The sequence below is a fragment of the Scardinius erythrophthalmus genome (genome assembly GCF_964197995.2).
Source record: "Scardinius erythrophthalmus genome assembly, chromosome: 16".
Classification (NCBI taxonomy): Eukaryota; Metazoa; Chordata; class Actinopteri; order Cypriniformes; family Leuciscidae; genus Scardinius; species Scardinius erythrophthalmus.
The window spans coordinates 980,265-995,872 of NC_138236.1; the positions used below are offsets into that span (position 1 = coordinate 980,265).

Below are 15,608 nucleotides of genomic sequence, written 5' to 3' on the forward strand. Positions count from 1 at the left end.
AGACAGACAGGGAGTGAGACAGGTAGAGAGAGAGACAGGGTGTGAGACAAGTAGAGAGAGAGATAGGGTGTGAGACAGGTAGAGAGAGAGAGACAGGGTGTGAGACAGGTAGAGAGAGAGACAGGGTGTGAGACAAGTAGAGAGAGAGACAGGGTGTGAGACAAGTAGAGAGAGACAGGTAGAGAGAGAGACAGGGTGTGAGACAAGTAGAGAGAGACAGACAGGGTGTGAGACAGGTAGAGAGAGAGACAGGGTGTGAGACAGGTAGAGAGAGAGACAGGGAGTGAGACAGGTAGAGAGAGAGACAGGGTGTAAGACAGGTAGAGAGAGAGACAGGGAGTGAGACAGGTAGAGAGAGAGACAGGGTGTGAGACAGGTAGAGAGAGAGACAGGGTGTGAGACAAGTAGAGAGAGACAGACAGGGTGTGAGACAGGTAAAGAGAGAGACAGGGTGTGAGACAGGTAGAGAGAGAGACAGGGTGTGAGACAGGTAGAGAGAGAGACAGGGAGTGAGACAGGTAGAGAGAGAGACAGGGTGTGAGACAAGTAGAGAGAGACAGGGTGTGAGACAGGTAGAGAGACAGACAGGGAGTGAGACAGGTAGAGAGAGAGACAGGGTGTGAGACAAGTAGAGAGAGAGACAGGGTGTGAGACAGGTCGAGAGAGAGAGACAGGGTGTGAGACAAGTAGAGAGAGAGACAGGGTGTGAGACAGGTAGAGAGACAGACAGGGAGTGAGACAGGTAGAGAGACAGACAGGGATTGAGACAGGTAGAGAGAGAGAAAGGGTGTGAGACAAGTAGAGAGAGAGAGACAGGGTGTGAGACAGGTAGAGAGAGAGACAGGGTGTGAGACAAGTAGAGAGAGAGACAGGGTGTGAGACAGGTAGAGAGAGAGACAGGGTGTGAGACAGGTAGAGAGAGACAGGTAGAGAGAGACAGGTAGAGAGAGAGACAGGGTGTAAGACAGGTAGAGAGAGAGACAGGGTGTGAAACAGGTAGAGAGAGAGACAGGGTGTGAGACAGGTAGAGAGACAGACAGGGAGTGAGACAGGTAGAGAGAGAGACAGGGTGTGAGACAAGTAGAGAGAGAGACAGGGTGTGAGACAGGTAGAGAGAGAGACAGGGTGTGAGACAAGTAGAGAGAGAGACAGGGTGTGAGACAGGTAGAGAGACAGACAGGGAGTGAGACAGGTAGAGAGAGAGACAGGGTGTGAGACAAGTAGAGAGAGAGAGACAGGGTGTGAGACAGGTAGAGAGAGAGACAGGGTGTGAGACAAGTAGAGAGAGAGACAGGGTGTGAGACAGGTAGAGAGAGAGACAGGGTGTGAGACAGGTAGAGAGAGAAAGGTAGAGAGAGACAGGTAGAGAGAGACAGGTAGAGAGAGAGACAGGGTGTAAGACAGGGAGAGAGAGAGACAGGGTGTGAAACAGGTAGAGAGAGAGACAGGGTGTGAGACAAGTAGAGAGAGAGACAGGGTGTGAGACAGGTAGAGAGAGACAGGGTGTGAGACAGGTAGAGAGAGACAGACAGGGAGTGAGACAAGTAGAGAGAGAGACAGGGTGTGAGACAGGTAGAGAGAGAGACAGGGTGTGAGACAGGTAGAGAGACAGGTAGAGAGAGAGACAGGGTGTGAGACAAGTAGAGAGAGAGACAGGGTGTGAGACAGGTAGAGAGAGAGACAGGGTGTGAGACAGGTAGAGAGAGAGACAGGGTGTGAGACAGGTAGAGAGAGAGACAGGGTGTGAGACAGGTAGAAAGAGAGACAGGGTGTGAGACAGGTAGAGAGAGAGACAGGGAGTGAGACAGGGTGTGAGACAGGTAGAGAGAGAGACAGGGTGTGAGACAGGTAGAGAGATAGACAGGGAGTGAGACAGGTAGAGAGAGAGACAGGGTGTGAGACAAGTAGAGAGAGAGACAGGGTGTGAGACAGGTAGAGAGAGACAGGGAGTGAGACAGGTAGAGAGAGAGACAGGGTGTGAGACAGGTAGAGAGAGAGACAGGGAGTGAGACAGGTAGAGAGAGAGACAGGTATCTGGGCATCAGTGGCGTGTGAAGCTGAAATGCTGTGAGAAGCTCTGGCCTCTCAGTCACTCTTAAAGCTGCAGGCACAGACATGCAGGAGCACAGCTGTTACTGGAGGAGGACGGAGGAATGCTGGAGACGCAGAGTCATGATCTTATCAAGGCCTTCTGAAAACATTTATAGCTTGTTTCCACTGAGCGGTACAGTACAGTACAGTACAGTACAGTACAGTACAGTTTCCACTGTCAAATGGTACCAAAATGCCGAACCGTACCGTGTTCACGGCAGAACGCTGATTGGTTGACAGAGTATCGTCACTTGCGCGTGCTACAGTGGGAATGACAACATAAGAAGCGCCATTTTCTAATATACAGTTGACATATAATACTACTGTTATTGTGTCACGAAATGTAGTTTTAAGAGTTTTTAGGCGAGAATGTAGTTGTTTAAAGCTCAGCTTCTTGTACCTTTCACTTATACTTTTATAATGGCTAATACTGATAAAACTGAAATTAAACAAAAAGAGACAGGGTTGAGTTTTATCATTTTTTATTTTACTATAGTGAAGATGATCACTGTAATGTTGTTTACTGCAACATCTGTTGTTTAGGACAAATGCACATATTGCCAAGACCATATTAAAATGTTTAATATTTTTATATTATATTTAAACGAAGAGGCAGGGTTGAGTTTTATATTTCGTTTTGTTATAAATAGGCTGACGTTATGCATGCAGTGAATATAATATGCGTAGCCTGAACCACATTTGTGTGGCTATAATGTTTAAGATTTATTTAAATGAAAATGAGTGGTGTTTTATAACACATTTCGGATTATTGTTGAAACAAGATAAGTGGAGTAGCAGAGCGAGCTGAGTGGCACTTTCAAGAACGCGCTGTTGCATTTGCAGAGTTACCGGACTCGCGTCCTCGGGAGTCATTCTCCTGAGTCCGAACGTTGCGGACTTGTTATTGAGAAACGCTTAATGACGGCACTTGTCTTCTTGTGACAAACAGTCACATGTAAAGAAGCAAGAACAAGATCTACTGTATGTCATCCATTGTTGTTGACTATGTCTCTTTCTTCTTATCGTGAAAATGACGTCGATCGCTTCTTTCCGGCAGAGGTCACACCACGCCTATCAAGTAAGGGCACTGTTGGCGGTGGAAACGCTAGTCGGATCAGGGTTTACCGTCCCGAACCGCTCAGTGGAAGCGAGTCATTATGTCGATATTTCCCAGTGCACAACTGATGAGACACAAGCAACATCTACTGACATTACGCAGACAGAAGTGGGCTTTATACCTGAACTGTTTTCTTGATTCTGTGCGAAGGCCCGGGGTATTCTCCAGAGTACAGATCCGTCAGGAACAGAGAGTTGATCAGCGTGGACTTTCCCAACCCTGACTCTCCTGGAGAAACGACAGAAAATAGAGAGAGACGTGAGGTTAATATTCAGTGCAACATCCTATAAAAACTAGAGTTACTGTAAGAAACACCAATGCTTGCAAGAGAGTTTTAGATGAGCTTTGGTTTTATATACGCTACTATTCAAAAGTTTGGAGTAAGATTTTTTATTTGAAAGAAATTAATACTTTTATTCAGCAAGGATGCTTTCAAAATGGATTAAAAAGTGACAGTAAAAACGTTTGTTACAAAAGATTTCTCTTTCAAATGTTCAATTCATCAAATAGTTCTGAAAAATAAAACATATCACTGTTTCCTCCAAAAATATAAGCCGCAGATCAGCTGTTTTCAACATTTTTAATAATTAAAGCATATTAAAAACACCACACACAGAAATAAACAACATTAAAAGCTTGTTTTTCACCACAGGGAGACTTTAAACACAAAATCAGGATCCTCAATGTATCCAGAATCGTGCAGCTCTACACCAACCGCTTCGATAAGTCAAACATGACTTCATTATCACGTATTTAGCATTAAAGTGTGAACGCAGAGCACGAGCAGCAGGACTAAACCAGGGAGACCGGATGAGCGCTGGATGAAGGCTAAAGCTAATAGAGCGTGGCACATTCATGCGCAGTTCAACACTTTAACTACAGTAAATTGCCTCTGGCAGGGCGAGTGTTTGGCCTCGTTACAGTCCTGGCCCTTTTCCAAACCCAAACACTAATGCAAGAACAACTGGGTAAAGTCCACCTGCGCGGCCAATTTGTATTACAGATCAGCAAGAGACATCATTAATGACGGAAAACCAGTTAAAAATTGCAGGGCTCGCATTAACTCTCTTCATGTGCTTCAGAGTAAATCAGTCATTCACTTGGACGAGTAAAAAATGTGCTTGTTTAGAAAAAAAAAAAAGGATTTTTTGTGTGCGTGTTGTAAATATAATTTATTCTGAAGCAATATTGTTCAGTCAGCGTTGACATATTTAAATCTGTATATTTTTAACCTTTATAAATTATATTTCTTCCCCCTAATCGTTTTAAATATAGGCTTCATTTTATATTTTAAATTCTTAAATTTTATCAATTAAATCAGAATAACAAGAAAGACACTATAGGGCTGTTACCAATCAAAGTAAATAATTTACACTGAAAAATTGAATGCAGTTGTAATTATGTAATGAGATTGTTAAAAAAATAAATAATTTACAAATAAGAAATGTTGGAAAGAATGATAATTTTAAACAAGACTAAACCACCGGTAGGTGGCGGCAGGGGACCGTCTTAATGAGCGAGTCATTGAGCCATTCATTCAACCGATTCATTCAAACAGCTGATTCATTCAGGAATGAGGCAGTTGTTTATGAATGAGTCATTGAATCTTTGACTCAACCGATTCGTTTAAACAACTGATTCATTCAGGAATGAGGCAGTTGTTTATGAATGAGTCATTGAATCTTTGACAACCGATTCGTTCAAACAACTGATTCATTCAGGAATGAGGCAGTTGTTTATAAATGAGTCATTGAATCTTTGACTCAACCGATTCGTTCAAACAACTGATTCGTTCAGGAATGAGGCAGTTGTTTATGAATGAGTCATTGAATCTTTGACTCAACCGATTCGTTCAAACAACTGATTCATTCAGGAATGAGGCAGTTGTTTATGAATGAGTCATTGAATCTTTGACTCAACCGATTCGTTCAAACAACTGATTCATTCAGGAATGAGGCAGTTGTTTATGAATGAGTCATTGAATCTTTGACTCAACCGATTCGCTGAATCGTCAGTAATGAAAACAGTTCCTGTGAGATGCGTTTATGGTTCTGCAATGATCTTTCTTTGGAACTATTTTTGCAGCTGAAATAGAACAAAAACAGTCAATATTGCATCTAAAATGTAAGTGACTTAATATGAATTACTTGTTTATTGAACTGTCATGAAATCAGTGTCACATTTTCAATCGTGATGGTATTCTGCACTCTTGTTCGTGTGATGTTGCTCAACTTTATCAAATGTTATAAATATAAAAACTCCACATTTTGGGTTAGGGTTAGGTTTAGGTTTACCGCAGTAATGTTAACTGAGTGTCTTTGTGTGAGCTGCACTCATTTGTTTCCATTTCTGCGTGAGCCTCAACAACACAACCTTATTACTGTCAGTTCATTACATGTGACTCTGGACCACAAAACCACATGGGTCATTTTTTTAAATTTTGAAAGCTGAATAAATAATCTTTCCATTGATGTATGGTTTGTTATGATAGGACAATATTTAGCTGAGATACAACTATTGAAAATCTGGAATCTGAGGGTGCAAAAAAAAATCGAAACATTGAGAAAATCTCCTAAAGTTGTTCATTTATGTTGGCGATTGTGCAGCATTCACTCACACAAATAAATGTTTTATATATTTACAGTAGGAAATTTACAAAATATCTTCATGGAACATGATCTTTACTTAATATCCTCATGATTTTTGGCATAAAAGAAAAATCGATAATTTTGACCCATACAGTGTATTGTTGGCTATTGCCACAGATATACCCGTGCGACTCGAGACTGGTCTTGTGTCTTAATGCATTAAGTAATGCACACTAAATGCATGCAGAATCATTCTCACGTTTGGTGATTCCCTCGTTATTGGTGTTTTAATCAGGCTAAAAGTAAAATTCTCTTTCACTTGCCCCTTCAAAAAACCTACTTGTTATTGTCGATCCCTGTTTTGGGATATTATGTGATGAACTAGTCTAGCGGCTCAGAGACCGTTATATAAATATTTCGCAGCTGAAAAGACCACAAATAATGCCTTTCACTTGTGGGAATAACTCAAGCACGAGTCCTCGGGTCAAGATTCATAAATGCAGGGGATGTCGTCTACAAAAACCACAGCTCGCACGCAAGGCCAAAGAAAACACAGTCCTGACGCATCTTATAAAAAATAAAAAAAAACCAGGACAGATCCTCGTAAAAGAATTACCTTCAAACCTACACTCACTTTCTAAACCGTCAGTGCTCTTCACTGCAAAGCCCTTGCATTTTTCAAGATGAACAGGATGTGAAATCACTGCTATTCACCCCTAGCTTCCTGTGTGGTTTTCCCAACAGCATTTAGACCAAATGTCAAGAATGTAGTCTCAACCTGGCAAGCGTTCAGAACTCGACCGGAAGCTTCTCGAGTGGTCATTATGACTGAAGCGCACAACATGAGTCCATCACGGAGTTCTGCTAACTTCATGACACGCAGGCTAGAGTGTGGATCTGTAGATGAAGAGCGGAATCAATACATTCAACGAATGCGTTTTCTTACCCACAACCATCAGCGTGAACTCAAAGCCCCGCTTCACAGACTTCCTGTACACTTGGTTCGGGAGGCTGGCGAAGCCCACGTATCCCTCCAGGTTCTTCTGCTGCTGAACACACACACACACACACACACTCTTGAATAAGCCAACAGAAGGTGTTTACTGTGCATGAAAATTAACTGGTCATACTTACAGCTGTGTGTTTGAATTCCAGAAGTGCATGTTATCAGATGAAGCATGGAGATCAGCATCGAACAGCATTTTGGGATGAGAAGGGAGAGAGAAAAAAAAAAAAAAGAGAGAGACAGAAATTTATGACACGCACAGAGTCATAACTATTTATACGCACCCCAGAATTCAAGCCAAATGCTGAAGATTGAAACAGAGATTAGCTGGTAACTTTAATAGGAACAGAAACTAGGTTTAGACCAAGCTGGTAACTCCGGCGTTTCAGAAACACCAAACCAACATTAGAGACGCTGCGACGCCATTGGTCCGCTGGTTACTCCAGTTATCCAATCACAGCCGACGCTGAGGCGAAGTCACATGAGGTTTGAGGGATGTATTCAGTAAATGTGTTTCCGTCGTAGTTTAAGCGCGTGTCTTCTTATCGGATTAAACATTTATCCACCTCAATTAAAGCGCATACGGTTCTTTCTGCGCATTTTCAGAATTTACATGCATCTGGTGTTTCAATCCAGCATTTTTTTTATGCGATATCCCAAAATGCACTTCAAAATAGGTGGATGGAAACAGAGACTGAAATCAAGTCTCTCTCTCTACCTGTCTCTCTCTCTCTACCTGTCTCACTCCCTGTCTCTCTCTCTACTTGTCTCACACCCTGTCTCTCTCTCTCTACCTGTCTCACACCCTGTCTGTCTCTCTCTCTCTACCTGTCTCACTCCCTGTCTCTCTCTCTACTTGTCTCACACCCTGTCTTTCTCTCTCTACCTGTCTCTCACCCTGTCTGTCTGTCTCTCTCTACCTGTCTCACTCTGTCTCTCTCTCTACTTGTCTCACACCGTCTCTCTCTCTCTACCTGTCTCACACCCTGTCTGTCTCTCTAAACCTGTCTCACACCCTGTCTGTCTCTCTAAACCTGTCTCACACCCTGTCTGTCTCTCTCAACCCGTCTCACACCCTGTCTGTCTCTCTCTCTCTCTACCTGTCTCACACCCTGTCTCACTCTCTGTCTGTCTGTCTCTCTACCTGTCTCACACCGTCTCTCTCTCTACCTGTCTCACACCGTCTCTCTCTCTCTCTACCTGTCTCACACCGTCTCTCTCTCTACCTGTCTCACATCGTCTCTCTCTCTACCTGTCTCACACCCTGTCTGTCTCTCTCAACCTGTCTCACACCCTGTCTGTCTCTCTCTCTCTACCTGTCTCACACCCTGTCTGTCTCTCTCAACCTGTCTCACACCCTGTCTCTCTCTCTCTACCTGTCTCACACCGTCTCTCTCTCTACCTGTCTCACACCCTGTCTGTCTCTCTCAACCTGTCTCACACCCTGTCTGTCTCTCACACCCTGTCTCTCTCTCTACCTGTCTCACACCGTCTCTCTCTCTACCTGTCTCACACCGTCTCTCTCTCTACCTGTCTCACACCATCTCTCTCTCTACCTGTCTCACACCCTGTCTCTCTCTCTCTACCTGTCTCACACCCTGTCTCTCTCTCTACCTGTCTCACTCTCTGTCTGTCTGTCTCACTCCCTGTCTCTCTCTCTACCTGTCTCACACCGTCTCTCTCTCTCTCTACCTGTCTCACACCGTCTCTCTCTCTACCTGTCTCACATCGTCTCTCTCTCTACCTGTCTCACACCCTGTCTGTCTCTCTCAACCTGTCTCACACCCTGTCTGTCTCTCTCAACCTGTCTCACACCCTGTCTGTCTCTCTCTCTCTCTACCTGTCTCACACCCTGTCTGTCTCTCTCAACCTGTCTCACACCCTGTCTGTCTCTCTCAACCTGTCTCACACCCTGTCTCTCTCTCTCTACCTGTCTCACACCGTCTCTCTCTCTCTACCTGTCTCACACCGTCTCTCTCTCTACCTGTCTCACACCATCTCTCTCTCAACCTGTCTCACACCCTGTCTGTCTCTCTCTCTCTCTCTACCTGTCTCACACCCTGTCTGTCTCTCTCTCTACCTGTCTCACACCCTGTCTGTCTCTCTCTCTACCTGTCTCACACCCTGTCTCTCTCTCTCTACCTGTCTCACTCTCTACCTGTCTCTCTCTCTACCCGTCTCTCTCTCCACCTGTCTCTCTCTCTACTTGAAATGAGTTTGTGCCTACATATGAATTATGTTATGAAATCTAGTTATGGAACTAGGCAAAGCTAGACAGACTTTCTTCTCCGATATCATAAACAGAAACCTAAATAATACTCGAAATCTCTTTGCTACTGTCGACAGACTAACAAATCCCCCAAGCCAGATTCCCAGTGAAATGCTCTCCGATAGCAAGTGTAGTGAGTTTGCTACCTTTTTCTCTGAGAAAATCAATAATATTAGAAAGGTGATCAGCACATCCTTGAGTTGCGCTGGGGTCAGTAAGATCAGACTACAACCTGAGAAAGTAGTTACTATGTCTGATTTTGAAGAAATTGATGGCACAATTCTGAAAGAAACCGTTCAGCACCTTAAAACATCAACCTGCGCTCTTGACACACTTCCCACATCTTTTTTTAAAAGTGTGTTAGACTGTTTAGAAGCAGATCTCCTAGAAGTGGTAAATGCCTCACTTTTCTATGGAAGTTTTCCAAATTCCCTTAAAACTGCTGTTGTCAAACCCCTCCTGAAAAAGAGCAATCTGGATAAGACTATATTAAGCAACTATAGACCGATCTCAAATCTTCCTTTCACAGGCAAAATCATTGAAAAAGTTGTCTTCAACCAGCTGAACAAATTCTTAAACTCAAATGGATACTTTGATAATTTTCAATCTGGCTTCCGATCGCATCACAGCACAGAGACGGCGCTCATTAAGATAATAAACGATATTCGCTTAAATACGGATTCAGGCAAATTATCAGTGCTGGTTCTACTCGACCTCAGTGCTGCATTTGACACTGTCGATCACAAAATACTTCTAGACAGGCTGGAAAACTGGGTGGGGCTTTCTGGGACAGTTCTAAAATGGTTCAGGTCATACTTAGATGGGAGAGGTTATTATGTGAGTATAGGTGACCATAAGTCTGAGTGGACGCCCATGACATGCGGAGTCCCTCAAGGCTCAATTCTTGCGCCACTCCTGTTCAACCTGTACATGCTCCCAATGAGCAAAATAATGAAAAAGAACCAAATCTCTTACCACAGCTATGCAGACGACACACAGATCTACTTAGCCCTATCGCCTAATGATTACAGCCCCATTGACTCTCTGCTTCAATGCATTGATGAAGTCAACAGCTGGATGTGCCAAAACTTTCTACAGTTAAACAAAGACAAAACTGAAGTCATTGTGTTTGGAAACAAAGATGAAGTTCTCAAGGTGAACGCATACCTTCACTCTAAAGGTCAAACAACTAAAAATCAGGTCAAGAATCTTGGTGTGTCTTTAGAGTCAGACCTTAGTTTCAATAGTCATGTCAAAGCAATAACTAAATCAGCATACTATCATCTGAAAAATATTGCAAGAATTAGATGCTTTGTTTCCAGTCAAGACTTAGAAAAACTAGTGCATGCTTTCATCACCAGCAGGGTGGATTATTGTAATGGACTCCTCACTGGCCTTCCCAAAAAGACCATAAAACATTTGCAGCTCATACAGAACGCTGCCGCCAGGATTCTTAGCAGAACCAGAAAATATGATCATATCACACCAGTACTCAGGTCATTACACTGGCTGCCAGTTACTTATAGGATTGATTTTAAAGTATTATTACTAGTATATAAATCATTTAATGGCCTAGGACCTCAATACATTGCAGATATGCTCACGGAATACAAACCCAACAGATTACTCAGATCATTAGGATCACATCAGCTAGAAGTTCCAAGAGTTCACTCTAAGCAAGGAGAGTCTGCTTTTAGCTATTATGCCAGCCGCAGCTGGAACCAGCTTCCAGAGGAGATCAGATGTGCTCCTACATTAGTCACATTCAAATCCAGACTCAAAACACATCTGTTTAACTTTGCATTTAATGAATGAGCACTGTGTCACTGTTTGTCCGACTGTTTATACTGTGTCTTATTTTAGTCTTTATTCTAAACTGTTTTAATTATTTTTAGTTCTTTCTCGTTTCTTTATTTTAAACTGTTCTTTATTCTAAACTGTTTTAATTATTTTTAGTTCTTTCTTGTTTCTTTATTTTAAACTGTTTTGTATATTCTTATTTCTTCTGATTATTTTTAATAGTATGTAAAGCACTTTGAATTACCATTGTGTATGAAATGTGCTATATAAATAAACTTGCCTTGCCTTGCCTTGCCTAGTTATGAAGTTCAAAGCAGCTCAAATAGCTTTGATTTGAGAGCAGAATGTGAAACGATTCAGCTAAAATTCTCTTTCATTTGGATATAAAGTTAAATAAAAGCAGTGAAGACGGCTCTAACCGAACTGTGTTTGTGATTATTGGTGTTGGCAGCACAATCACAGACGCCTTTAATGTCACAGCATCATTTATTCTGCATGATAACTTGGATTCTTTTAGCAATCCATCTCATGAGCGCCCTTCACAGTGTTGCTTTAATGAGTCTCTGAGCCTCTCAAAATATGCAAAGAGAAGCCGAGACTGAAGTAAAGCCAAATATTAACTAAACTATACAAACCTGGTGTCAGACTGGGTGAAGTGTGCAGTTTAACACAGATCTGACTGAGTACAGGATGTGAGAGCCTGACCGCAAACTGAATGACATACAGAATCTGCTTTCATCTGAAGGAATTAACTGAGGAAAATAACATTTAATAGCAGATTATGTCCACCAAATATACTGTATTCAACAAATAGATGAAAGAAAAAAACATTATTTGAGCTTTATCCATCCCTAAATCCTAAAACCAGCAGGTACGAGTGGCATTTGGAGTGATACAAATGACTAATTTAATGTAAACAGCTTTTAAAATTAGATTATTATGGAGATTATAAAAACAAACAAACAGCAGAACAACACTGAATGTTCAGTTTTCAAACCGGTTCGCATGTCTTTATCTGTCTAGTATCTATCCACCCTAAATATCATCTCTGCACGACATTCCTTAGTTTCTTTATAACTAATAAAACATCTACTTAACAAGTTAAATATAACACAGAAATTGAACAGCTGCGTTAGCTGCTAACCAACATTAGCTGGCTTATGTTCTAAAAAATATATATATAAGTATTTCTGCAAAGTATGTGGGTGTGATGTTTAAGAATTGTGAAAACTTGGGCGTATTTAGATAATTTTGACTCATTAAATTAAGTACTTATTTGGTTCATTAACATTCTAACGAACGTACGCCGTTTTTCGTTCGAGAGGAAAAAAAACTGACAGGAAATGCCTCGCGCGCTCTCACTAACCGAACGTTAAATTACACTAAAAGCAAACGCGCCAGTCGCGAGCGTCGATTTAAACTACCGAAACGCTCCCGGTAAACGTTACCGATCCTCAAACGGCGATGTTTTGGTAGATGGTATATCGTAAAAGTGATCAGAACTTACCCATGATGTTGATGTTCAAATACCGCTTTAGAAACCGATCGTTCTTTGGCAGCCCTACATTCCCCTTGTTACCACTTCCGCGAAACTCTGCTACGCCATTGGCGTAGAAACGGGTCCCATGAGTGGAGTTTGATTACGTAAAATACGTGCCTCGACTTTGGTGAATAGCCCAATAGCAAGGAAAATCAATAAATCTCGCGATATTAAGTGCGCACGCACACCTCTCTGAGGCAGATAAAAAGATAAAAAATAATTTACTACAATATTATTTCATTACTCGAATATATAATTTCTAAAGTGATGGTAGGCTATGAATACTAATTAATATTTAATCATTGAATTCTCATGAATATAAATAAATATTTATTCACGGTTTGCTTGTAGTACAACTTGTACTACAAGCATACAACGATTCAATATTTATTATAATTTATTAAATATATATATTTATTTATTTAATATAAATAAATATAATAGTATGAAAGTTCTTTTACTATTTGGTATTTTAAAATTAATCGTACTTTTAATTTATTTTTGTATTACATCATATGTAAAACAATATATAGAATAAACTTAACTAAATGTCTTTTAAAGGTTTTAAACCAAAACACTGTTACCAGTAAAATTGCAGTTTTGTCTTAGTAGCAATCTTAATAGCGTTTCACAAAAGTTCACAAAAGTAAAAATAAATAAATATATGATCAATACAATCAATAAATAAAATTATGTGGCTGTTTTATTGATAGAATAAAGTAATTATACATCAATTATTTATTATATAATTCTTTCTTTGGACGTGTAAATTAGATGCTTTGTGTAATTGTATTTAGGTTTAAATGGAGATATTACTGATCTATAAATGGTCAGAAATTATGAGCCTATAAAATAAATAAAATTTCCTCTAAAATCTCCTCTAAAATAATAAATGTTCTATTCACAAAATATTTTAAAATCAATGGCTCCCAATGTTATAGTTTTCATCACGAAACTTTTTTTTAACTCAGAGAACAACATATAGATAATAAAAGAGAAAAAAGTCATGAAAGAAAAATACACAAAATGTAGTACATAAATGATTTATATACTGTCAACTGCCATTATACATGTGATTAGTGCCACACACACAAAATTTTTTTTTTTAGTTGAATATTTTAATATGATTTCTGCTACAATAAGTGCTCGTCAAAGACTCTTATTTTGAAATTATAATGTTGCGCATGCGCAGTTGGTGTTGTGTACAGCGGTGTGTTCCAGTTTCAGCATGTTTCCGAATCATCGCTGCTGTCACTGTACATGATCTGACATTAACCGGTAAGGTCACGGACACCATTGATTTTTACTGAAAGCAGCTGTGATAGCAGATCCCATAAGCATCTTTACTAGTAGAACCGGTTTGAAATGATCGAGGAATGTATTGAATGTACAGTGTGTGATTTAGTGTGTTGAACCGCAGCACCGGAGGGTCATGAGCTCCAGTCCCGTTTCGGGTTCTCCGGGCCTGAGGAGTATCTTCAGTCACGGGAAGCTCGAGAACCTCCTCGCGGGTCTGAGCGGAGGCGTGGCGTCCACACTCGTGCTTCACCCCCTGGATCTGGTCAAGATCAGGTTTGCAGGTATGATTTCAAAACCAAAAACCGACAGCTAATGACATGTTGATCAGTTTTAAAGGGATAGTTCTCCCAAAAATATAAATTAGCCCATGATTTACTCACCCTGAAGTTCTCGTAGGTGTATATGACATTCTTCTCTCAGACGAACACAATCAGAGTTATGTTAGAAAATGTCCTGGCTCTTCCAAGCTTTATAATGGCTGTGAATTACTGTTTCTGTTTTTAAGTCCATAAAAGTGCATCTATCCATCATAAAAGTGCATCTGTCCATGATAAAAGTGCATCTGTCCATCATAAATGTGCATCTATCATCATAAAAGTGCATCTGTCCATGATAAGAGTGCATCTATCATCATAAAAGTGCATCTGTCCATCATAAAAGTGCATCTATCATCATAAAAGTGCATCTGTCCATCATAAAAGTGCATCTGTCCATCATAAGTGTGCATCTGTCCATCATAAAAGTGCATCTATCATCATAAAAGTGCATCTGTCCATCATAAAAGTGCATCTGTCCATCATAAAAGTGCATCTGTCCATGATAAGAGTGCATCTATCATCATAAAAGTGCATCTGTCCATGATAAAAGTGCATCTGTCCATCATAAATGTGCATCTATCATCATAAAAGTGCATCTGTCCATCATAAAAGTGCATCTATCATCATAAAAGTGCATCTGTCCATCATAAAAGTGCATCTGTCCATCATAAAAGTGCATCTATCATCATAAAAGTGCATCTATCATCATAAAAGTGCATCTGTCCATCATAAAAGTGCATCTATCATCATAAAAGTGCATCTGTCCATGATAAAAGTGCATCTATCATCATAAAAGTGCATCTGTCCATGATAAGAGTGCATCTGTCCATCATAAAAGTGCATCTATGCATCATAAGAGTGCATCTGTCCATCATAAAAGTGCATCTATGCATCATAAAAGTGCATCTATCATCATAAAAGTGCATCTGTCCATCATAAAAGTGCATCTATCATCATAAAAGTGCATCTGTCCATTATAAAAGTGCATCTGTCCATCATAAAAGTGCATCTGTCCATGATAAGAGTGCATCTATCATCATAAAAGTGCATCTGTCCATGATAAAAGTGCATCTGTCCATCATAAATGTGCATCTATCATCATAAAAGTGCATCTGTCCATCATAAAAGTGCATCTATCATCATAAAAGTGCATCTGTCCATCATAAAAGTGCATCTGTCCATCATAAGTGTGCATCTATCATCATAAAAGTGCATCTATCATCATAAAAGTGCATCTGTCCATCATAAAAGTGCATCTGTCCATCATAAAAGTGCATCTATCATCATAAAAGTGCATCTGTCCATGATAAAAGTGCATCTGTCCATCATAAATGTGCATCTATCATCATAAAAGTGCATCTGTCCATGATAAGAGTGCATCTATCATCATAAAAGTGCATCTGTCCATCATAAAAGTGCATCTATCATCATAAAAGTGCATCTGTCCATCATAAAAGTGCATCTGTCCATCATAAGTGTGCATCTGTCCATCATAAAAGTGCATCTATCATCATAAAAGTGCATCTATCATCATAAAAGTGCATCTGTCCATCATAAAAGTGCATCTGTCCATCATAAAAG

General features: G+C 40.5%; 2 protein-coding genes across 11 annotated transcripts in view; one reads left to right on the plus strand and one right to left on the minus strand.

Annotated features, from left to right (window-relative positions):
• septin7b (septin 7b) overlaps positions 1–12,498 on the minus strand; it is a 29,721-nt gene extending 17,223 nt beyond the window's left edge. For 3 of the 10 annotated variants that reach the window (XR_014031834.1, XR_014031835.1, XM_081389335.1), the window contains exons 1-3: positions 12,379–12,472; positions 6,743–6,845; positions 3,330–3,436 (exon numbers count right to left, since the gene is read on the minus strand). Coding sequence is in view for 5 of the 10 variants with exons in the window: in XM_081389335.1 (XP_081245461.1) it covers positions 3,330–3,436; positions 6,743–6,752 (117 nt within the window). In the remaining 5 variants the exon portion in view is untranslated. Of the gene's footprint in view, positions 1–3,329; positions 3,437–6,742; positions 6,846–11,502; positions 11,624–12,378 lie in introns of all 10 variants that reach the window. The other 7 variants (XR_014031836.1, XM_081389337.1, XR_014031833.1 and 4 more) reach the window with 5 other exon arrangements.
• Positions 12,499–13,585: 1,087 nt separating this feature from the next.
• slc25a32b (solute carrier family 25 member 32b) overlaps positions 13,586–15,608 on the plus strand; it is an 11,044-nt gene continuing 9,021 nt past the window's right edge. Inside the window, exons 1-2 of the mRNA XM_081388853.1 lie at positions 13,586–13,689; positions 13,832–13,991. Coding sequence (XP_081244979.1) covers positions 13,844–13,991 — 148 coding nt within the window. The 5' untranslated portion in view covers positions 13,586–13,689; positions 13,832–13,843. The remainder of the gene's footprint in view (positions 13,690–13,831; positions 13,992–15,608) is intronic.